Here is a 25,380-nt window from a genome sequence, read left to right on the forward strand (position 1 = left end):
TATATACAATGTATATCTAATACATACAAAGTATATATGTGTGTATACATACTCACATGTATATGTATAAATATACATACAGATATATGTGTGCATATATATACATATGCATATGTATGTATAACCTTGAGGTCTGAAGAAAATTTCTCTAGAGGAAAATTCCCATAACACTAATATTGCAATGGACCTGTGATCTCCTAGAGAGATCTCAGGACATTCTGTCTAGTGATACAGATTGTATCCCATCCATGGCTATCCAGCCATAGCAACTCTAGTCCATGCCCTACCTTAAATGAGCCACAGGCAGTCTATCTAAAGTCTTGGGGCCTACCTCATTTTTTCCTACCATGGCAAGAATACCAGTGGACTAGGGGCAGCTAGGTGACACAGTGGATAAAGTACCAGCCCTGGATTCAGGAGGACCTGAGTTCAAATCTGGTCTCAGACACTTGACACTTACTAGCTGTGTGACCTTGGACAAGTCACTTAACCCTCATTGCCCCACCAAAAAATAAATAAATAAAAAGAAAACCAGTGGACTTGACATCACCACATTAGCCCTCCATTTTTTTCACATGACCAGACCATGTTCTTTTTCACTCATACATTTCTCTGATGTCTTTTCCTCCAGTTCTCTGTCAAAGTTCTTCATGTGATATATGTCACAGCCTTCCTTCCCTCAGCATGCCACCCCTGCCCCCCGTGACTTTGTACCTTTCTAATGCTCTGTTGCTCTCTGTGTAATCTTTTTATTTCCTTACAGACTCTGGTGTTCTAAGACTACTCCCTATGTAACTTTGGCATGAAAAGAATAAGCCTTGGGACAGCTAGGTAGCATAGTGGATAAAGCACCGGCCCTGGATTCAGGAAGACCTGAGTTCAAATCCAGCCTCAGACCCTTGAAATTTACTAGCTGTGTGACCCTGGGCAAGTAATTTAAACCCAATTGCCTCAAAAAAGAAAGAAAGAAAACAAAAGAATGAGATTTTATTTCTGAGAAAAGTGTAGATCACTAAAGAAACTTTCTGATTTCTCCTCTTCTTGGGACCCAACTTCTCATTCATTTTTATTTTCTGCCTTGGGTATACTTACTGAAAGAAGAGTTATAGAGGTTTTGCACCTAAATGCATTTCATAATTAGAGGAAAATGAAAATACAAAATGATATTTGAAACAGATGAGGGAAAGAACCGGGGTGGGGGCGGGGGTGAGATTCTAGAACAAGAAGTTGTCTGGAAAAGGAAAGATAGAGGAATTCTCACATATTAAGGTTATAACTCAGAGGAGGATGAGACCCTCTACAACCACTGAGGACAAAAGAATGCACAGGGTGAAATGATGTCAAGAAGGACTTCAGCTAATTGGGATTTAGTTATTTAGGGAAATTGATAAGTCCTTGGTAGGGGGGGGAGCATTCTTCAAAGATCAGGAGAGATGCCTTTCTGTACTATCAGAGGAAGATCCTCTAGGCTGGAGGACTCTAGGAACTAAGGCTTTGGGGACATTTCTTCATTGACTGTAGCATTTATAAAACAACAATATGGCTCACACCAAACCCCTTTTTCTGTTTCAATAGTATAACACTTTTTAATAGAACACAGATTTATTGTTCTGTGATTCTATTTATGAATTGTTTTAAGCATATAATTTATAGTTTAAGATTTTAAGTAGGCTCTTTTTGTTCTTGGGTTTGTTTTGGTTTTCCTCAAACAATAGGGATTTGCAAAATTGTAGAAGAAAAATTGGATTTGGAAAACAACAAAATTTTATCAATTATAAATGAATCAATGAATAAAAAATGATTAAGTACTTACTGTGTGCTAAGCAGCAGTGATAAAAATAGAAAAGTCAGCCAGTTTTTGCACTTAAGGAGCTCATGTGCTAATAAGGGGATGGAACATCAAGGAGGCTTCAGCTGCAAATCAGATGGAAAGTCTCCCATGCTCCTTAGGGTACAGTGAGGCACATGGCCTGCATCTTCTTTGATGTTATTTTCACAACTAAATCCAGATCCATTTCTGGGATGTTGAGGCATTTGACAGCACTAAGGCTTAGCGTGACAAGAACTTTTTTTTTTTTTAACGGTTCTTAGTGACTGTGACTGCAGCACCAACATCCAGGCTGTATCTCCAACAAGGGCTGATTCCTGTCACGTGAGGGCTGTGGGGGTGGGGATGGAAGTAAGGCTGATGGTCTTGTGGTGAGGAGAGGTGGGGCACTACTATTCTGAAGCCCTTGCGCTATGCCCATCTGGGTCTGAGGGCAGCTCATAGTTGAGTTGATTAGGCTTGCCTAGCACATAGCATCTCCTAACTTTCTCTCTCTTTCTTTCTTTCTCTCTCTCTCTCTCTCTCTCTCTCTCTCTCTCTTTCTTTCTTTCTTTCTTTCTTTCTTTCCTCTCTCCCCTCCCCCTCTCCTTTTCTCCCTCCTTTCTCTTTCTCTCCCCCTTTCCCTCTCCTTTCTCCTCTCTCTCCCTCCCTCCTCTCTCCTCTTTCTCTCTCTGTTCCTCCCTCTTCTTTCTGTCTCTGTCTACCTCTCTCCTCTTTCTCCCCCTCTTATTTCCCTCTCTCCTCCTTTCTCCTGTCTGTCTATCTGTCTCTGTCTCTCTCTGTTTCTGTCTGTCTGTCTGTCTGTCTCTCTCTCTCTGTCTCTGTCTCTCTCTCCCCCTGTCTCTGTCTCTCTTTCTGTGTTCTCTCTCCTCCCCCAGTGGGTCTAATTATCATCCAGCACTGTCCCTCTTCCTGAAGTGGTTACTGGAGGTTAAACCAGTCAGGAGGCATTCAGCCATTCCCACAACTTACATTCAGTGGATGAAAACCAAGATAGGCACAAAGGGAAAGAAATGGAACTAAGGATAACAACTGACAAACTCATTTCCAATTCAAGAGACATTTCAGCATCAGCTGAACATGGAACACAGCAGGGCACAAGGTGTGGTACAAAGTTTCAGTGAGGCAGTCTCTGAAGCCATGAAGCTTAGAGTGTAGTTTAGTTGGGAAGATGACACATTATTATCCCTCCCCTAAAAAATCACAGAAAGCAGGGGGCAGCTAGGTGGTGCAGTGGAGAAAGCACTGGCCCTGGATTCAGGAGGACCTGAGTTCAAATCCAGCCTCAGACACTTGACACTTACTAGCTGTGTGACCCTGGGCAAGTCATTTAACCCTCATTGCCCCACAAAAAGAAAAAAAAAGCCAAAAAAAATCACAGAAAGCAATACATGACAAGTGCATAACAAAGTGCTAAGTGGCATCTGACTTGGGAAAAGTCATTATTAACTTCATATCAAGGTGGCATTTGAGCCTTTAACCAATTGTCCTTTAACCAGTGGGCAAGAAGCCAACAAAGTTGAGAGAGGGAATTCCAGACATAGGAAACAGCATGAACAAAAGCATGGAAGTGGGAAAGCACCAGGAAGGTATGTGGGATAGTGAGTACTCCAGTTGGGTGGATGAAGACAGTACATAGTGGAGGATGGGATGAAATAATGCTGGGAAAGTAGGTTAGTCCCCCACTGGAGAGTTTACTCTTTTGGCAGTAGGGAGCCATTAAAAGGTTTAGAGTCGAAGAGTGACATGATCCAATGTATGAGCAAAAATTGGAGGGAAGACAGCCTTCATTATAAAGGTAAAAGAACTATGGCTACCATTTATATAGCAATTTAAGATCCGCAAAGCACTTTACACAAGTTATCTCATTTTGATACTCAGAACAACCCTTTGAGGCAGGTGCTACTATCATTTCCATTTTACAGATGAGGTGCAGAGATGTTAAATGACTTGTCCAGAGTCACACAGTAAGTAGCTGAGGCAGAATTCAAACTCAGGTCTTCTGATTCCAAGTCCCATATTCTATCCTCTGCACCACCTAGCTCCCTCAGCTAGCTGGACTATGGGTGCAGACACTGTCAGATACAGGTGATGTACTGCTTGGTTTTGCTAAACTTCTATTTTTCCTCTTTTTATTCCTTTGTTACAAAGGATGGTATAATATAACAGAGTCATTTATACTCACTGGTCCGGTCATCAGCCACAAACCACCAGGCCACAGGCTTATAAATTGTGCATATCCCCCCACTCAGTCTACCATACCCTGCTGGATCTGATAGAGTTCTCAGATGCTGATAAGCAAATAACCCAACCCTACAGTCGTTCCCACAAGGGTTTCCCCTTGACTAGCTTCAAGATATACTTCAGATCCGAAGTGACAAGCCTCCATTGAGGCAGTGCCCTCCACTACACTGCCCAACCACCCAACCACTGGGAACTCCTCCCTCACGTGACTTTAGCCATTAAACCCAAACTTTGGCAGTCTGTTGCTTGCAATAGTGTTGGCTCTGTGTTCCATTTTAGTCATTGCAAGGTTTCTTTCATATCTTTCCCTGCATTCTAATTCTGGTCAGTTACTGCTTTAAGAAATTCTGTTACTCATGTCAGACCCAGAGTCAGACCAAAAATCCACAACCCTAAAGGGTTTGTTGGTCCCTTGTGCCCCTGAGATGCCATTGCTTCTTTTCTCTTTTCCTCCCTTCTTTTCCCAGTACCATCAAACAGCTCACTAAGGAACTTCATGAAGAGGGATGCATCGAGGGGAAAATGTGATATCAAATGTGTGTATATATTAATAAGGAAATTATTTTTTTTTAATTTTGGAGGGGAGAAGGTATGGATACAATGACTGGGATGACAGAATTAAAAAGCAAGACATCTGACCAAGGGAAACAGTACAGTTCTAGGAAGGGAGGATAGGGAAATCCATGCTAGAAAATAAGGCTTGTAGATGAAATAGACACCTCACACCTGGATATAATGAATATTTTCTTCATGAAGAGAGTAAGAAGGGGCTTACTGTGGTGAGCACTGAGCAGCAAGGCAAAGAAATAAAACTGACTCTCTCTTAACAGATAGGAAGTATCTGGCTGCCAATATGGAAGTCACTGTAGAATCAGTCATCTGAGTGCAAACTGGTTAAGGATAAAAATCAATATCAAATTAGAAGAAAGGATGAAAATGAAAATACTGCATGTGTTTCCAGAAGTTCCAATCAGACCTGTTTAAACCAACTGTGGATTTTGAAACAGTGGTAAATAAGCAAAAGTAGACACTGACCATGACTCATCATTACTTGGAGAACTTTAACTTTTCCATTGACCAACATAACACGACAAAAAGCCCCAGAAATAACTTCAGCCAGCAAACATTCCATCTCTTATACTAATGGAGATTTGGCATTGCCAAGAACAATAATGGGTTAGCTCAAAGGTGTCGAACTCAAATGGAAATGGACCTTCAGACTGCATGTTGACTTAGAAAACCACACACTAACATCATCTATGTTGTATTGTATTTTTTTATTTCATTAAATATTTCCAAATTATACTTTAATCTTGTACTCTAGAGTTTTGGGGACAGCTTGCAGCTGCCAATTTAACACTTCTCATTTAGCATACAAGTTTATTTATATAAGACTAGGGAGTTCTGTGGTAGAAGATTAAAAATGGTAGTAACTCATGAAATAGTGAAAGGCAGTTGAAGGGAAAGTGAGCCAACAGAGAACTTGCCATGAGATCCAAAGCAGCCAGAGCATTCCAAGAACTGTCTCACTTTGTCCTAGTACTAAATTCCAGAGTTTTATAAAATCCTTACATTGGTTTCCCCAGTACACTAGACCTACCTGCTGCTGGCTCTGTTCCTCCAGGTTGATCTTCACTTCAAGGGATTGACGGGCTTCAAGGAAGGCCTTCCGATGCTTGCGATCAGCCATGTAGTAAGACTTAATGCCCACGATGATGGCACACAGGTAGATGATAACATTAGCCAGGATCTGTATTTCAAGGGGAAGACAGAAGAGCCAAGAGTGAGGAAACATCCAAGGAGAAAGGTTGGGGGGGGCAGCTAGGTGGTGCAGTGGATAAAGCATCGGCCCTGGATTCAGGAGGACCTGAGTTAAAATCTGGCCTCAGACACTTGACACTTACTAGCTGTGTGACCCTGGGCAAGTCACTTAACCCTCATTGCCCTGCAAAAAAAACAGAAAGAAAAGAAAAGAAAGGTGAGGAAAGAAAAGGAGAGATGAAAGAAGGTGATGAGGACATGTGGTCAGTGCAATGGGATCACCAAATAGCTATGGCATCCTGAATCCAAACAATATTTCTGACCTTAATCTATTAATGGAGTAGAGTGGAATCCTCTGCTTCCCTCATCTCTTCTCATCCAGACTATTCCAATAGCCCCTTAGTTGGTATCCTTGCCTCCAATCTCTTTCCTAGCCAATCCACCCTCCACACAACTGTCCAAGAAATATCTCTAAACCAGGTCTGATTATATCTCTCTCCTGATCAGTGGGATTCAGTGGCTTCTTATTTCTATAATATTGACTAGAAATCCCTCTATCTGACATTTAAAGTCCTTTATAACCTGGTTCTAAGCTATCTTTCCAGGCTTATTATACATTACTCCCTTATATGCACTAGACCAGACAAATCATCAGGCCCTCTACCTGACACACCATTTTCTCTCTCTGAACCTTTCTCTGGGTTGTACCTCATGCCTATCATAATAATAAGCCAGCATTTATATGGCAGCTACTCTATGCCAGGTACTATGCTAAGCACTTTACAAATACCATCTCGTTTCATCCTCATAGCAACTCTGCTATTATTATCCTCATTTTACTCTTGAGGAAAATGAGGCAAACAAAGGCAAAGTGACTTGCCCAGGGTCACAGATCTATTAAGTGCCTGAATCAGGATTTGAACTCAGATCTCCCCAACTCCAGGCCCAACACTGATGCCTAGCGGCAATACACTTCCTCCTTACTTCTGCCTCATTATTTCAAAGCTCAGCTCAAATACCACCTTCTACATAAGACCTTTCTTGATTTTTCCAGATGCTGGTAATACCACCACCCCCTGTCCCCTTCCCCCCATAAATGACCTTGTATTTACTTGGGGTGTACATCTATCTATATACTCTGGGCAGCTAGGTGGCACAGAGAGCAGCAGTCCTAGAGTCAGAGGACCATAGTTCAAATCTGGCCTCAGATACTTACTAGCTATGTGACCCTGGGCAAGTCTCATTTCTATTTGCCTCAGTTTCCTCATCTGTAAAATGAACTAGAGAAGGAAATGGCAAACCATTCCAGTATCTTTGCCAAGAAAATCCCAAGTGGGTCACAAAGAGTTAGACACAACAGAAACAACTGAATGACAACAAATACTTACCATATAGTGTGTTTCTAAGCTTTCACAACTTCAGAAGTATACATGCTACATTTTTTAAATTTAAAAGTCAATTGTTTAAAATTTTTTAATGTTGATCAATTTCTTATTGAAATTCAACATTACCACCATCTTGTGCATACTTTGCTCTAGTTGATTTTCAAAGTTTTAAAAACTTTCATCAACTGCTGCTTAGTTTCTAAAAGGATTGCTTTTGTTATCCTAGCTTTAAGAGGAGGGTAAAACAAAATTGTAAATTTTTAAATTTTAAATTCACAAAACTAAAAACATGTAAAAGAAACTTAAATATTTCAAATGATGCTTTCTGAAAGTTTGTAGCATTTATAATTCTGAAGTTAATTAAGTTTTAAACTGCATTAAGACTTTTGGGATAGTCTATATATAGTAAATGCTTATCTATGTAGCTCTTTCCCCCAGTAGATCAAAGGCTACTGGAAGGCAGAGAGTTTAATTTTTCTCTTTGAGTCACCAGTGTGAAGAGGCAGTGTGACACAGTAGATAAGAGAGTTGCCAATCTCAGAGTCAAGAAGACTTGTGTTCAAGTTCTATCTCTGATGTATAACTAACTGTGACCCTGGGCAAGTCACCTAACCTTAGTGTCCTCAAGCAAGTCCCAGATACCTTAAGTTATAGAGCAAGTGCTGATTTTATTACTAAAGGGAATGTCCTCATCAGAGTTCTAGAGATGTCAATGAACTCATATGTCTAATAAAAACAAACAAAAAAATAAAAATCATCAGTGCCTGGATCACAGTAGATACTTAATAAATGCTTGTTGATTGACTGACTTATGAATCACTACAAAGAAGTAGCAAATGGTAGTGGTTGGTACACTGGACTTGGAGTCAGAAGCTCTCTGGGCTTCACTTCCCCATCAGTTAAATGGGGATAATAATAGTAACACTTCTGTCTTTCAGGACTGTTATAAGGACCAAATGACATGATGTATGGGAAATATTTTGGTCTCCCTTCCTCAAGTCTCTCCCTACCTCCAATCAATCTGCCTCATGGCTGCCAAAGCAATCTTCCTCAAGAGCAGGGCTGCCCCTACTCAATAAACTCCATTGGCTCCCTTATAGCCTCTAGGATCAAATATAAATGCCTCTTTACCTTCTAAAGCCCTTCACTACCTGTCTCCGGTCTATCTTCCCAGCTTCATTGGACATTTCTCTCCCTCTGACATTCTGTAATCCAGACAAACAGGCCTTTTTTCTGTTTCTCACACACAAAGCTCTATCTCCCATCTCAGGGCCTTTGTACTGATGGTCATCCATGCACTCCTTCCTCAGAGAATCCTTCAAGACACATAACCTAAGCATTACATGAAGCTTTTCCTGATCCCCACAAATACTAGTGTCCTTGCTCCCAAACTACTTTGGACTTACTCTTTTTCTATTTATTCAGTATGTACTTCTCTATATGTATGTGTACTTCCTGTCTCCCCCATTATAATGTTCTTTGCATTTGTATTCCCAGTACCTAGTACAATGCCTGGCACACAGTAGGCACTTAATAAGTGCTTGCTGATTATTTTGTAACTCTGACATGTAACTTTGTAATGAGGAATTTCAGAACTCTGTTTATCCATGCCTATGGCACCAACCTATTCCCTTGACTTAAGACAGCTCTGAAGACAGAACCCCATGGGGCAAATTATCACCATTTAAAAATTGTTCAGCATTGTCCTTCTGGGCCGTAGTGGCCAAGGCACTGGACTTGGAATTAGAGGGCCTGCCGCCATTTGCAATACTAGGTGCTAGCCCAGCTCCATAGGTCAGGGTTCTGAGAAGCACCAAAGTGATGCATAGTGGATTCTATAGGGCCCCAACACCTCCAGATGCTTATGGGATGGATCAGAATCCTCTTAGTAAAGGATTTCTGTGTCATCCGGATATGTATGTTGACCTGTGAGTAGAGTTTATCCCTGGAGTGAAGAAGGAAGGGGAATATGGAATATAAAAGAAGGAAGGCATATGGCCTTAGGGGGAAGAGTTTGGGCAAGGAGAAAATCAATGGTGTTTTCCCCAAGGCTATTTAGTGGTGCCAGAAGAAAGCAAAAGGCTGAAAATCTAGGTTTGGAGGCAACATGACCCAATGGTCTCATACTCAAATGCCACATTCAGTTTCAGTTGGTAGCACTCAGTAGTCTCAGAGCCCTGGCCTGGGAATAAGCAAAGTGAGGTGGGAGTTTCAGCCCTGCCCCTAACTCATTATGTGACCTTGGGCAAGTCTCCTTCCTCTCTCTGGGCCTCAGTCTCCTCGTCAGAGAAGGTAGATGGTGAGTATAATAGGAAATCACTCCAGATTTTTAATAAGGGAGTAGGTCTGATCTATGCTTCAGAAATATTTGGTGAAAGTTTATTTTTGGCAGCGAAATAAAGGAAGAATTGGCTAGGGGACAGGCTGGAAGGAGGGAGATGAATTGTAATACTTCAAGGGAGAGGTGATTATGGCTTCAACCAGAATGAAGGCAGTGTGAATACTGAGAGGCTAGAGAGGTAGGGCATAGTCTGGAGAAGGGGATAGCCTGGAGAGGAAGAATGAACAAGACCTAATTGGGTCTAATTGAGTATTGAGTGGAGGGGATGAGGGATGGGGAAGAGTCAGGGGTGACTCTGATCAGTAATACTGGGTGACTGAAAAGATGGTAGTGTTTTCAACAGAAATAGGGAATTTTGGAGAACAAGGGATGTTTAGGGGAGAAGAATTCTGTTTGGATATGTTGAATTTGAGGCGCCAATAGGATGCTCAAATATCTAGCTGGCTGTTAGGGATAAAAAAAGAGGACAATAAGAGAGTGATTAAGGCTGGTTCTTATAGATTTGGGAGTCATCTGTGTAGAAATGTCATTTTAATTGATGGAGGGAGAGTGCATGCTCAGCTCTAGGCTAGGTGATTCTGAGTCTGGCCTGACAGCCCAAGATGGTGGCTCTAATGTGATCTGGGTGATCCTAAGCTGGGTGCCTCTGTTACTGTAGGACCAGAGGGCAACACAGTAGCTGGAGTTTCTCCAGAGGTAGATGTCCATTAACTTCCCCACAAATGTGAACTTACTCCCCTTCTGATTATATTTCCCCTGCCCCTTTTAATGTATTGAGGTTTGAGAAATCGAATAACTAATGTTTGAATGGCTGGCACGTTAAGATATCCTCACATAGGATTTTTAAGCTCAAAATTACTCTAGAGATCATTTAGTCCAACCTCCTCACTGACAAATCTGAAAGCTTTAGTCCGCTGGTCTTTTGACAGCTCTCTCAATTCAATGAAATAAACATTCATTAAAGGCTGCCTACATGCAAGGCTCTATGCTATTGCTGGGGAATCTCTTTTCCTTACTGCTTGGTTCTCAGCCTTGAAGCTTGAGGATAAAATACAGAGGAAGAACAAGGAGAGGTACTTATTTAACCAAGAATCTAGAGCTAAATTCTCATTTACCACTTGATGCAATGGATCATGGCTCTCAGAGCTATTAGCTGGTGAATATTGATCTTCTCACAGCCTCCAGAGTATATTTTTCATCCCCTTTCTCCCTTTGTTCAGGCTGTATGTAATGATAGTAACAAATCTTTGTGAAGATTTACAAAGATTTGAAATGTAGAATAATAATAGCTGATGTTTCTGATTTGCTGCTTTTCTAATTTTTTTTTTAGTTTTATGCCCAATTTGTTCTTTTGCTCTTTTGTTGATGAGAGCACTTAGATATACCAATGTCCCCCTAATGACCTCATTAGCTGCATTCTAAAAGTTTTGGCACATTATTTCATCGTTTTCTTTGATGAAACTTTCTACAATAACTCATGATTCAACAGCTTCTAAGTGTATGCCAATCTCTGTCTTCCCAGCTGAGAAAATAGGAGCACCTTTTGTAGCTGGCATTTTCAAGAAGTCTGGCCACAGAGGGATTTCCAACTCATCATGACCAAAATGGAACTCATTAAGTATCCCTCCTTCAGACTTCCCTTATTGCTACAGGGTATCCTTTAAGTCATCCAGGTTCATATCAACCTTGCCTCTTCCCTCTTCTTCACTCCCAGATCCTGCAAACTCCCAGATCCAGCAAGTTGCCAAGTCTCCTTGATTCTGTCTCCATTTTGTTTGTGGGGCAATAAGGGCTAAGTGACTTGCCCAGGGTCACACAGCTAGTAAATATCAAGTGTCTGAGACCAGATTTGAACTCAGGTCCTCCTGAATCTCGGGCCAGTTCTTTATCTACTGCACCACCTAGCTGCCCCCATTACATCTTTTTCATTCATCTCCTTCTTTCCATACACAGAGCCACTACCCCAGTTTAGTCCCACATTGAATCATTACAACAGTCTCCTAAACTGGTTTTCCTGCTTCTAGGCTCCCTCCATTTCAATCTATACTCCTCACAGCTGCCAAAATAATGTGCCCAAAACACAGACCTACCAACAAAACCTAGCAGGTAAGAAAAAGAAAGAGAAATTCCATTTAAAATAGCTGCAAACAACATTAAATACTTGGGAGGCCACCTAAGACAAACCCAGGAACTATATGAACAGAATTACAAAATACTTTTCATACAAATAAAGACAGATCTAAACAACTGGAGAAATAGGAATTATTCATGGGTAGGCTGATATTATAAAAATTACAATTTTAGAGGCAGCTAGGTGGCGCAGGGGATAGAACACCTGCCCTGGAGTCAGGAGGACCTGAGTTCAAATCCAGGCTCAGACACTTGACAACTTACTAGCTGTGTGACCCTGGGCAAGTCACTTAACCCCAATTGCCTCACCGAAAAAAAATAAAAAATAAAAAATTACAATTTTACCTAAATTAATTTACTTATTCAGTGCCATATCAATTAGACTACCAAGGAATCATTTTGTAGATCTAAAAAGAAATCATAACAAAATTCATCTGGAAGAACAAAAGGTCAAGAATATCAAGGAAATCAATGAAAAAAATATAAAGGAAAGCAGCCTGGTAGTACCAGATTTCAAACTATATTAAAAATAGTAATTATCAAAACAATCTGGTACTGGCTAAGAAATAGAGTAGTGGATCAGTGGAATACATCAGGTACACAATATATGGCCATAGTAAATGGCCATAGTAATGTAGTGTTTAATAAACCGAAAGATCCAACCTTTGGGGCAAGAGCTCACTATTTGCAAAATGTTGCTGGACAAATTAGAAAATAGTTTGACAGAAACTAAGCATAGACCAACATCTCACAATGTATATACCAAGATAAGGTCAAAATCTATGCATGATTTAGACATGCTGGGTGATATCATAAGCAAATTAGGGGAACATGGAAAATTTTGCCTCTCAGATGAATAAGGGAAAAGTTTATGATAAAAGAAGAAATAGAGAAGATCACAGAAAGTATAATGAATAATTCTGGTTAGATGAAATTAAAAAAGAGGTTGGACAAACAAAATGCAGCCACAATTAGAAGGGAAACAGGAAGCTGGGAGATAACTTTCACAGCTAGTTTCTTTGACAAAGACCTAATTTCTCAAATAGTAAGGGAACTAAGTCAATTACATAAAAATAAGAGCCATTCTCCAATTGATAAATGGCCAAAATTGATCAATGGTCTTCTTCGGAAGAAAAAATCAAAGCTATCTCTAGTCGCATAATAATTCTCTAAATCACTATTCAATAGAGAAATGCAAATTAAAACAGTTCTGAGGCACCACCTCATACCTATCAGATTGGGTAACATGACAGAAAAGGAAAATTACAAATGCTGGAGGGGATGTGGAAAAATAGGGGTACTAATGCACTATTGTTTGGGTTGTTAACTGGTTCGACCATTCTGGAGAGCACTTTGGAACCATGCCCAAAGAGTTATAAAACTGTACATATCCTTTGGCCCAGAAATATCACTACTAGGTCTGTATCCCAGAGAGATCAAAGAAAAAGAAAAAGGACCTATACATCCAAAAATACTTAAAGCAACTCTTTTTGTGGTCTCAAAAAGTGGAAATTAAGGGGATGCCATCAATTAGAGAATGGCTGAACAAGTTGTGGTATATGATTGGGATGAAATACTATTGCAATATAATAAATTACAAGGGGGATGGTTTCAGAAAAACCCAGAAATAGCTATATGAATTGGTGCAGAGTGAAGTGAACAGAACCAGATCATTTTACACAGAAATAGCAATGTTTTACTACAATCAACTGAAAGACTTAGCTACTCTGATCAATGCAATGATCCAAGACAATTCCAGAGGACTCAGGATGAAAACTGCTATCCATCTCCAGAGGAAGAGCTGATTGATGAACTCTGAGTTCAGACTGAAGTATATTTTTTCACTTTTTTCTTTTTTTTTCTTTTTACAACATGGCTAATATGGAAATACGTTTTGAATGATTTCACATGTGTAATTGATATCATATTACTTGCCTTCTCAATGGCAAGGGTGAGAGAGAAGGCACTAGAGTTAAGAGGGGTTGGGAAAGGCTTTCTTTTAGAAAATGGGATTTTATGGGGCAGCTAGGTGGCACAGTGGATAAAGAACTGGCCCTGGATTCAGGAGGACCTAAGTTCAAATTCAGCCTAAGACATTTGACACTAGCTGTGTGACCCTGGGCAAGTCACTTAACCCTCATTGCCTTCCCCCCCCCCAAAAAAGGGGAGGGATTTTATTGGAGACTTAAAGGAAACAAAGAAAGCCATAAAGCAGAGATGGGGAGGAAGAGCATTCCAGGCACAAGGGCTAATCAGAGAAAATGTACAGGGGCTAGAGTTTATGGAACAGCAAGGTCAGTGTCACATAGCTGGCACTCCATAACATCTGTTGACTTGAAAGGAACGGAATTTCATCATCTCTACATAATATAAATTCCTTAGCCTGGTATTCAATGCCCTCCTGAGCTCCTATATGCCTTTGCAGACTTTTTTTCACATTATTCCCCTTTATTCATTTTATTTTCTTGTAGAACTGGCCTAAGTGGTTCCCAAATTTGTTTCATCTTCCATCTCTCCCTCTGTATATTCACACATGTTCCCCCCGTATCTAGAATACACTCTTTCATCTTTGCTTTTGAAAGCTTCAAGAATCAACTCAGGCACCACCTCCCCATAACTTGTCTTAATCCTGTTGTTTCTTTCTTTTTTTAAACATTTATTTATTTATTTAATCCTGTTGTTTCTTAATGTGGAGGGAATAAGCATTTTTATAGTGCCTACCATGTGCCAGGTTACATTTGATCCTCACAAAAACCCTGGGAGATAGGTGCTCTTATTTTTTTTTTAAATTTTTATCATAAAAGTATTTCATTATTTTCTAGTTACATGTGGAGATCACTTTCAACATTTATTTTTGTAAGATTTCTAGTTCCAAATTTTTCTCCCTTCCTCCCTTCCCTCTCCCCCCCTCCCCAAGACAGCAAAGCAATCTGATATAGGTTATTTTTGTACAATCACATTAAACATATCTCTGTATTAGTCATGTTGTGAAAGAAGAATCAGAACAAAAGGGAAAAACCTCAACAACAACAAAAAGTCAAAACAGTATGGTTCAATCTTCATGAAAAATCCTCAGGGTTTTTTTTCTAGTTGGTTTTTTCCCAGTCTACATAGTCCAACTTGTTTAGAATGATCATGTATCCCAGTTTGAAGGCTCTGCAGTTTTTTTCTAATAAAAGTATTTTTTTCCAGTTACATGTAAAGATAGTTTTCAACATTTGTTTATATAAGATTTCCAATTTCAAATTTTTCTCCCCCCCCTCTCTCCCCCCTCCCCTAGACAGCAGGTAATCAGATATAGGTTATATATGTACAATCGCATTAAACATATTTCTGCATTAGTCATATTATAAGAATCGGAGCAATAAGGAAAAACCTCAAAATAGAAAAACAACAGCCCCAAAACCAAAAGAAATAGTATGGTTCAATAAGTATCCATACTCCACAGTTCTTTTTTTTTTCTGGATTTGGAGATCCCCTTCCATCATGAGTCCCCTGGAACTCTCCTGTACCATTGCATTGGTGAGAAGAATCTAGTCCATCACAGTTGATCAACACACAATGTTGATGATACTGTGTACAATGTTCTTCTGGTTCTGCTCATCTCACTCATCATCAGTTCATGCAAGTCCTTCCAGGTTTCTCTGAACTCCTCCTGCTCATCATTTCTTACAGCACAATAGTATTCCATTACATTCATATACCACAACTTGTTCAGCCATTCCACAATTGATGGGCAACCCCTCTATTTCCAATTCCTTGCCACCACAAAAAGAGCAGCTATAAATATTTTTGTACTTGTGGGTCCTTTTCCCTTTTTTATGATCTCTTTGGGAAAAAGACCCAAAAGTGGTATTTCTGGGTCAAAGGATATGCACAGCTTTATAGCCCTTTGGGCATAATTCCAGATTGCTCTCCAGAATGGTTGGATCAGTTCACAGCTCCACCAACAATGTATTAGCATTCCAATTTTCTCACAGCTTCTCCAACATTTATTATCTTCCTTTTTTGTCATTTTAGCCAATCTGATAGGTGTCAGGTGGTACCTCAGAGTTGTTTTAATTTGCATCTCTCTAATCAATAGTGATTTAGAGCATTTTTTCATATGGGAATAGATAGCTTTGATTTCTTCACCAGAAAACTGCTTGTTCATATCCCAAGGTCATCCCAGTTGCCTGATATGAAAATTTTTTGGAGAAAAAGAGTCCAAATAGTCTTGACCACAATAATTATATAGTACTGTCATTCTTAAATCCATGAATAAAAAGAAATGTATACTGTTTTACTTCTCAAAGAATAGTAGCTATTATTTTTAAATTTTAAAAAGACTAAAAATTTATGTTTCTTACAGTCTGGTGTAGTGGGTAGAGGGCTGGCCTTGGCGTGAGGAAGACTTGAGCTCAAATCTCACCTTTGCTACACACCAGCTGTGTGACCCTGAGCAAGTCACTTAACTTATGTTTGTCTCAGTTCTCTCATCTGTAAAAAATGGGACTAATAATAGCAACCCTCTCCCCCAGGGTTGTTGTAAGGATTATATGGGATGTTTGTAAAGTTTTTTTGCAAACTGTGAAGCACTATATAACTGATAGCTATGATGATGGTAATGATGGCAGTGGTGGTGATGATGATGAAGAAGAATATGTTACTGGGGAATTGCTGATATGCAGGAATTTTCTTTTCTTTTCTTTTTCTTTTGCAGGGCAATAAGGGTTAAGTGACTTGCCCAGGGTTGCACAGCTAAAGTGTCAAGTTTCTGAGGCCGGATTTGAACTCAGGTCCTCCTGAATCCAGGACTGGTGCTTTATCTACTGCACCACCTAGCTGCCCCCCAAGAATTTTGTTAAGAGAATGCTTGTGTTGTGTGAGAGGTTGCCTAAATCCTGAGGTATTTTCAATGCCTAAAACCTCAGGTAGTTTGCAGCACAGCTTATATAAAAATATCTCCAAGATCCCTTCCAACTGTACATTCTATAATTATAGAGCTATTAAGTGATAAAATATTGGAGTCTTTTGCCCTGGAGATCTTTAAAAATGGAACAGATGCCCAGCAGGGATAGCTTAATAGCAGTTTTGCCTGGAGACAGAGGAATAACTTGCGTGACTTCTGGTGGTTCATTCCATCCTGAAGGTTCCATGACACTGATTTTAATGCCATCTCCAAGCAAAGTTTAACAATTACTCTTACCATATAGATGTGACTACATTGTAACTTCCCAACCCCAGATCCCTGGTGAAATAAAAAGGAAGACACCTTCTCTAATTCCAGGTCCTTCTGTCTTAAGGAACTCAGAGACAACATTATTTTCTACTGCCCTGGGGAAGGTACGTTGTAGCATCTCTTCATTAAAACTTGTTTAGATGTTTTGGAAAATGAAAAAAAAAGACTCAGAGGAACAGTGTGGCAGGAAGGGAGCAGGGGAGTTGATGCCTTCAGAGCTGAATCTGCATTTCTCATGGCACAAAAGGAATGAACCTTGGGCTCCCTTCCACAGAAGTGGAAAAGACGGGTACCTGGACAGACTTGACTTGAGGAGCTTGCCAGGGGGCCTGAAATGCCAACCAGTGGAGTCATTCCTTTGGATTAAGGAATTGTTTCCAGAAAGTACATAAATTAAGCTGAGATGTGGGCCCACACTTTTGAAAGGCATCTTACCTGATGAATAGAGTTCTGGTTGTTCAGTTATCTCAGACTCTCCATGACCCCATTTGGGGTTTTCTTGACAGAGATAATAGAGTGGTTTGCTATTTCCTTTTCCAGCTCATTTTACAGATGAGGAAATTGAAGCAAAGAGGGATAAGTGACTTGCCCAGGGTCATACAACTAAGTAAGTGTCTGAGGCTGGATTTGACTCAGATCTTCCAGACTCCAAGGCCAGTGCTCTAACTACTGTACCACCTAGCTGCCCATAGAGTGCTAGATTTGGAATAAAAAAGACCAAGTTTTAATCCTGCCTCTGACATAGTTTGTCCAGTGACGAGCCTTTCACCTTCCCTGTGACTGACTTTCCTCATCTGTAAAATGGCGATAATATCTATAGCATCTACCTCATGGGGTTCCTGTGACACTGAGATGAGAGAACAGGTGTAAAGGACATTAGAGTACAACAAAATGGCAATTATTTTAAATAGTCACCAAGCATGTATGAGTACATTAGTATGGAGTAGCACATCAGGATAGTTATCAAACTGAATGGCCAAAAGGAAGGCCCTCAAAGGATAGGACACAGGACAGTGGCAAGTGTGGGACAACATACAAAGAGAAGGGGCCCAGATAGAGGCTTTGGGCAGTGAGGAGGTAATATGTATACCCTGGGCACTGAGTCTATATGACCAGCCCTCAATATAACTATGCTAAGAGATCTAGGGTCTTAGAGTCCTCCAAAGCCTACTTGAAAGAATCTTCTAGTCACCATATATTCCATATCTTCACAAAACAACCTATGTAGATTTCCATGCATAGCACCTGTTCTTTAGGGCAGCTACGTGGTACAGTAGACAAGAGCACCAGGCCTGGGATAAAGAACATCTGAGTTCAAATCTGGCCTCAGACACCCTAGGCAAGTCACTTAACCCTGTTTGCCTCAGGTTCCTCATCTGTAAAATGGGCTGGAGAAGGAAATGACAAACCACTCTAGCATCTTTGCTAAGAAAACCACAAATGGGGTCATAAAGAGTCAGGTGCAAGTGAAAAGAACTAAACAATAACAACAACAGAAGAGCTGTTCTTTGGCTTTCAAAATCCCTGACAGAGTTGAAAGGAACCTTAGTGATTCATTTCATCAAAACCCTTATTTCACTGATGAGGTCACAAGGCCTAGTGAATTGTCCAATGTCTTGTGGCAGATTAGTGCCAGAAGCAGGACTAGAAGCCAGGTCTCCTGAATCCTAGTCCAATTTTTCTTTCTATAACAACAATGACAACTACAAAATTCTTATAGCACCTTGAGGTTTTCAGGATGCTTTGCAAATATTCTCTCTTACAACACAACCTGGGAGGTGAAGTGCCATTATGATACCCATTTTATAGAAGAGGAAACTGAGGCAAAGAGGTTAATTGACTGGCCTATAAAACTAGTACCTGTCTGAGGTAGTTTTGAACTCAGCGCTCTATCCACTGCACCACCTGGCTTCCTACTATAACATATTTCATGAAAAGATGGGAGGGTGCTAGTTGGAACAGTTCAATATCCTAACAGGCTGTGAAGTACAACTACATCGAAACTTCATCTAAATCCATATTAGCTTGAATCCTCCCAACCTCACCAGATCTTAGGATCTAAGCTTGATTAGGGAGCTTTCATGGTACAAGGAAAAGACTGATAGATGTGGAATAAGAGACTATGCATGGGGGGCAGCTAGGTGGCGCAGTGGATAAAGCACTGGCCTTGAATTCAGGAGGACCTGAATTCAAATCCAGCCTCAGACACTTGACACTTAACTAGCTGTGTGACCCTGGGCAAGTCACTTAACCCCCATTGCCCTTAAAAAAAAAAAAGAGAGACTATGCATTCAAATCCAGCCTCTGATACTTACTTTGGGCAAGTCCCTTCGATATAGGCCTCCACTTCTTTATCTAAGCTGACAAAAGTGGGAAAATGACAAATCCTGGAGGGGCTGTGGGGAAACAGGCACATGAATGCATTGCTGGGGGAGCTATGGATTTGGTTTCTGCTCAATTTGGAACTCTGTTCCCCAAAGTCACTAAACTGACTGTACCCCCTGACCCAGTAATGCTGCAACTAAGCTCAGACCCCCAAAGAAATCAAAGAAAGAGGAAAGGGACCCACACATACAGAAATATTTGTAGCAGTTCTTTGTTGTAGGAGCAACAAAGTGCTTCTAACAATTGGGGAATAATAGTTGAATAAACTATGGTATATGAATGTAATGGAATACTGTTGCGTTGTATCCCTTCCAGTTCTAAATCTTGGATCCCATGACCTGGAGCCAGAGGAAGCAAAAGTGTTCAGGCTTGTCAGGTTTGACTTCGCCATCATGTTCTAGGACATTTTTTATTTCCTTGTTTGTTTGTATTTAAAAGCTAATGTTGACACACTTGAAATTAGCCTCTGCTGTTATCCATTTCAATAGGAACTGCCCCTGTGGGGCCTCTCCAGGGCACATGACAGCATGACAGGATCTCCCAAGGCATCACTGCCCTTGTGACACCACACTGGGACAAAGACTAATCCAGGGACTTTACTCCTTGAAAGAAAGAATGGATAAATGCAAAGAGACCAGTGGAATGTGGATTTTAGTTTTAACCTCCTGAGGTCTATGAGCTCCAACCCTACCTTAACATTTAAAAATATACTTGCAACATCATAGGCATAGGCAGAACTTCATGTTTTTCAGTTGCGGGAGTCTGACTTGTTTTTGTTTTTCCCCCTTGGGTGCTTCCTATAACCATAAGAGAGGCCAGGCAGGAGAAAAGCAGCAGATGCTGCCAATAGCACCAACAGAAGGTGTCAGCCTTTCCCTTACTCGGAGGATACCTGCAGTCGATAGACAGAAGCAGGGAGACCTAGCACCTCTGGGCTTCTGTTTCCAAACTGGTCCCCACACGGTGACTGTAGAACTCATTGCATCAGCAGAATGGAAAGCAAGAGTCAGGCAAGACCTCCTCACAGAAGAACAGCTCCGGGGCACCTGGGGGCTTCCCTTCAATGTTTCTCTTTGAATTCCCCTAGCTCATATGTGTTCTTGGAAAAGTGTAAATATGCTAGGCTGTGTTTTAAGCTGCCTGAGGCCTTGGGCACAGCAAATACCTAAGATCTTCAAACAAATCCTAGATGACCCCGTGTCTGATGTGTTGCAGTGGAAGTTAATTTGGGGGGATATGCTGGATTAGATAGTTGCTGAAGTTCCTTCCAAGTTGGAAACATTGACTCCCTGTCACAAGGTCAGTGATAGCTGCATCCCTGAAAAGACCCGGATCTTTCCCATCTCCTCCCAGATGTGCCTTTTTCAAAGGTTGAGGGAATTTGGCAGTCAGAGGCCATGGGATCCTGATAATTAGGGAACACTGACACCCACCGAGCCCTGGTTACAGGTACCCTGGTTATGACCACAATGATGAAAACCCCCAAACAGAGCTGTGATTATTTGAGGAGAGAATGCTAGGCTCTTCATTAACTGTTGGTATGGGGAGGATTGTCTATACAATGGTCCCCTTGACAACCCTCCCAGCTTTGAGACATTTCTTTCTGATCCACTGCTTCAGCAGAGTTCAGCTGCCATTTACCAAGCTTATCCAAGGTATTATCCAGAATAGAACCTTTTAAAACAATACTGAAGCAGAAAAAATAATAGGATTTTAAATAGAAATTTAAACTGGATGAGAGGAAGCATTCTATGGTGATAAAGAGTGCTAGAATCAAAATCAAAGCACCTGGTTGAAATCCCAGTCCTATTACTTACTGCCTGCATGATCATAGGCACAGGTCACTTCATTCCTCTGACCATCAGTTTCCTCAATTGTAAAATGCAGGGAAAGGACTGGATTTTTGTTTGTTTAGTCATTTTTCAGTTGTGTCTGACTCTTTTGTGACCCCTTTTGGGGTTTTCTTGACAGAGACACTGGAGTGTTTTGCCATTTCCTTTTCCAGCTCATTTTACAGATGAGGAAACTGAGGCAAACAGGATGAAGTGACTTGCCTACAGTCATACAACTAGTAAATGTTTGAGGTTGGATTTGAACTCAGAAAGAGGAGTCTTCCTGACTCCAGGCCTGGCACTCTATCTACTGTGCCATCTAGCTCCCCCCAGGAAAGAACTAGATGACCTCTAAGGTTCCTTCCAACCCCAAATCCAAGGATCTTCACAACAGTTCTATGAGGCTATACGTAACAAAAGTACTGTTATCCCCATTTTGCAGATAGGGAAACTGTGACTCAGATGGGCACGTTAAGTAACTTGCCCTGGACTTCACATCTTGTTCAGTGTCAGAGCCAGAATTTCAACTCCAGTCTCTCCTGATGCCAAGTCTATACTACCTTCCACCAATGAGATAATATCAGAAAGATCTTAATAAACTGCAGATTGATATGCAAAAAAGTATTTTATACTAAGATATTAAGTAATTCTGGCATATACTTCCCTATTTCCTTCCTCCATACCCATTCCCAACCCCCAGAATCCTCAAACACAGACATTTACATATACCTTACGTATATGGCAACCATAACTATTTGGAACACAGTAAGGAAAAAGGCCTTGAATGGTGAAAACAGGTACCATAAAGCCCATTCATCACAGAAATAGTCCCTCTTACTTCATATATATATAGGCAGTATATGTGGTGCAGTGAGAACACTAGCCCATGAATCAGAAAATCTGAGTGGGAATACTTCTACCTGTGTGAATACTCCTCACCTGTGTGAATACTTCTACCTGTATGAATACTTCTCACCTGTTTGACTTCTGTGGGCCACAGTTTTCTCACCAATAAAATGAATGTGTTGGGTTCAACGACCTCCATAATCTCTCTCCTTTTTTTGCAGGGCAATGAGGGTTAAGTGATTTGCCCAGGGTCACACAGCTAGTAAGTGTCAAGTGTCTGAGGCTGGATTTGAACTCAGGTCCTCCTGAATCCAGGGCTGGTGCTTTATCCACTGTGGCCCCTAGCTGCCCCCGACCTCCATAATCTCTTGCACATTTCTAGGAAGCTTTTTTCTGTGGTTTCCAAGCTCATAGCAGATTCATAAGTAGCAAATTGGAATAGGAGGCTAGAGCTTCCTAGAGGCAGGCTCTCACAGACCACAGAGAGAAGTCAGCCTAACTTCGAAGGAGGAGACAAAAAAAAACATAGAAAAACAGGAAGATTCAAAAAGCTGGACAGGGCCATTAAGGGTGGGGACAAATAGTCCTTCTGTCTCAAAGGAATCCCTGGGGGCATCACTGTGCCAGAGCCCCATCCAATAACTGATCATTAGCAAAACCCAGAGCCATCAAGGAAGGATCCATGGTGGTCAGTGCATCCATTTAATAAGGTGGGGATGGAAAGGATTGGTTTCTATGATACATTTGAGAAAGAATTCCTTTAAAGTAGTTAAGATAAAAGTTGAGGCATTTAAATAGCTAAGCTTTAGTTGTCTGGATAATTCACGTAGGAATGGGAGATGATGAGATTGAGAAGTTGTGAGGGATGGAGGAAAGGAACTGAGAACTCACATCCCATAGCATGATGCTTCTCAGGAAAGGGAGAGCCTCACAGTAAGTGAGAGGCAGTGTGGTGCAATGGATAGAGGGCCAGACTCCAAGTTCGGAAGACCTGGATTCAAGTGTTATCTCTGAAACCTGTTAGCAGTACGGGCCAGACAAGTTACCTACAATGATCCAGGGGGCTCTTAAAGAAGAGAAGGTACCGAGAGTTTTACTAATGGTCCATTATCAATCCCAGGTTCAATTAAAGGAAGAAATTAATTTACAATATATAGAATAATTAATTCCTCAATGATGCCAGATGAATGAGGCACTATTACATATGCACCCACTAATATATACACCCCCCCAAAGGGTACTTAACAAGCATGAATTGGTAGATGAAAGAACATGTAAATGGGTGTAGGTAGGTGGGAGAGATACTCTGGGTAGGTAAAGAGGGGTGTGACAGTGAATGGTTAATGGAGAAGGGACTATAGTCAAGGAAATTACTTGCTGATCACAAGATGTTAGGACAAATAGCTCAAAGCATTTAGACATTTTCTCTAAGATCCTGGTAGCCACTCCACTCACATCCTTACCAGGACAGAGAGCTGGGAGACATCATCTGATTGATAAAAGTTACAGTGGATGGGATGGCCCTTCATGCCAATCTTTGTGGCTTTTACTTGCCTACTGTGATTGTTCGCAACTCCAGGGAAAGGACCTATTCATTTTTACCCCAAAATGTACCAGGATGGCAACAGGCTCATTAAATTCATTTACTGTGGGCCTTGGAAATGGGATGCTTACTTTATCATTGCATGAAGTTAGACCTTATCTGGCAGTCAACCAAAAATAGTTAATTATAATTAAATATAATGAAATATATTCAAGGCTTGAAAAGTACTTTGAATATATTATTCAATCCTCCCAACAACACTGTGAGGTAGCTGCTATTAATAAACCCATTTAACAGATGAGAAAACTGAAGGTGACAGATTAAGTGACTTGCTTAGCATCATACAACTATTATGTGTCTAAATCAAGATTTGCACTCAGTTCTTCCTGATTCCAAGGCCAGTACCCTTTCCATTATGCCACCTTGCTGTTTCAAAGACCACTATGAAAATCAACTTACAGCCTTATATTCCTTTCTATCCCCCACAGCCCTTAACACACACCACCTCATACATAACCATTGCTCAGAAAAATGTTTGTTGAACAAGCACTTTATTTTCATCTTTAGTAGATACTCTTCCCATGAGTTCTAAGAAGCAAATGAATTTTAGGTTAGGTCTATGTTCATGGTGTTAATCCAAGTGATTTGGGAACAGTGTTTACAACAAAATACAAACGGAATAACTTGATCCCCAGTGATGCCATGTGAATGATTCCATTCTATATAGGCATGCACACACATTCCAAAGGGTAGCTGTTAGTAAGGGCATATACACACATTTCAAAGAGAAGCTCAGAGAGTGAGAAGGTAAGTAGGAAGGATGAGAGCAGGCATATGGGTGGATGGATGGATGGATGGATAGATGGATGCATGGGTAGATGACGGGGGAAGGTATAGACAAAGTGGGGGGAAAAGAGGAAAAAGGCCTCTGTTACTAGAGTGAGGTTTTTCAAGCAAAGATGGGATTTGGGGTATAATGTAAAGAGAATTTCTGTTCAGATGGGAATTAGACTACTCACTGCATGAGGTTCTGGGACTCTGTAAGAAAGATAATCAAATTTTGGCTTAAAAAATTACCAATAAAAACTATTCTTGGTGTGTTTACATAGCAGACATAAACAATGGATTTTAGGAGCCCAGAATTGAATTATGAGCCTCCAATAGGCCTAGTATTCATTGCATCATTGGATTCATAGTAATTTTCTCCTTTTCAAACAATTCAGTAACTGAACTTGAGTTAGACCTCAGAGAGTTACATGTTCTTGGTGACATTGCTTTCCTTGATTGTAAATTACCCTTCTACCTCAGATTCTTGACTCGCCCCTCTCATATCCCTTCACCTTTGCCATAGACAGCCTATGGTGGAAGAGAATCAGATGAGCTCATTCCTATAAAGAACTCTGTAGACTTTAAACTGCTACATAAATGTCAGTAAAGATACCTTGGCCTAGAGCAGGCCTCAGAGTCAAAAGACCAATGCTACAGGAAGGTCCTTGCGATAATTAGATGACATGTCTGGTTGAAAAAATATATAATATGTTGTTGTTGTTGTTATTGTTATTTCTCAAGAAGAAGTCAGTACTCTCTGTGTGAGGCTTTTGATACCCAGAATAATAATTAAAGCTTTCATTTACAGAGTTGGGTTGGGTTTTTTTTTTTTGCAGGGCAATGAGGGTTAAGTGACTTGCCCAGGGTCACACAGCTAGTAAGTGTCAAGTGTCTGAGGCCGAATTTGAACTCAGGTCCTCCTGAATCCAGGACCAGTGTTTTATCCACTGCACCACCTAGCTGCCCCCTCATTTACAGAGTTTTAAGGTTTATAACACACTTACCTCCTTTGACTCTCACAAAAACCCCATAAGAT

The 25,380-nt window shown here is 40.7% G+C and overlaps 1 protein-coding gene across 3 annotated transcripts in view; it reads right to left on the bottom strand.

Annotated features, from left to right (window-relative positions):
• The window catches only part of ADCY3 (adenylate cyclase 3), a 130,071-nt gene that overhangs the window by 87,526 nt on the left and 17,165 nt on the right, over window positions 1-25,380 (bottom strand). For all 3 annotated transcript variants that reach the window (XM_043989254.1, XM_043989255.1, XM_043989253.1), the window contains exon 3: window positions 5,673-5,822. In XM_043989254.1, the coding sequence (XP_043845189.1) occupies window positions 5,673-5,822 (150 nt within the window). The remainder of the gene's footprint in view (window positions 1-5,672; window positions 5,823-25,380) is intronic.

Source organism: Dromiciops gliroides, chromosome 2 (genome assembly GCF_019393635.1).
Source record: "Dromiciops gliroides isolate mDroGli1 chromosome 2, mDroGli1.pri, whole genome shotgun sequence".
NCBI lineage: Eukaryota > Metazoa > Chordata > Mammalia > Microbiotheria > Microbiotheriidae > Dromiciops > Dromiciops gliroides.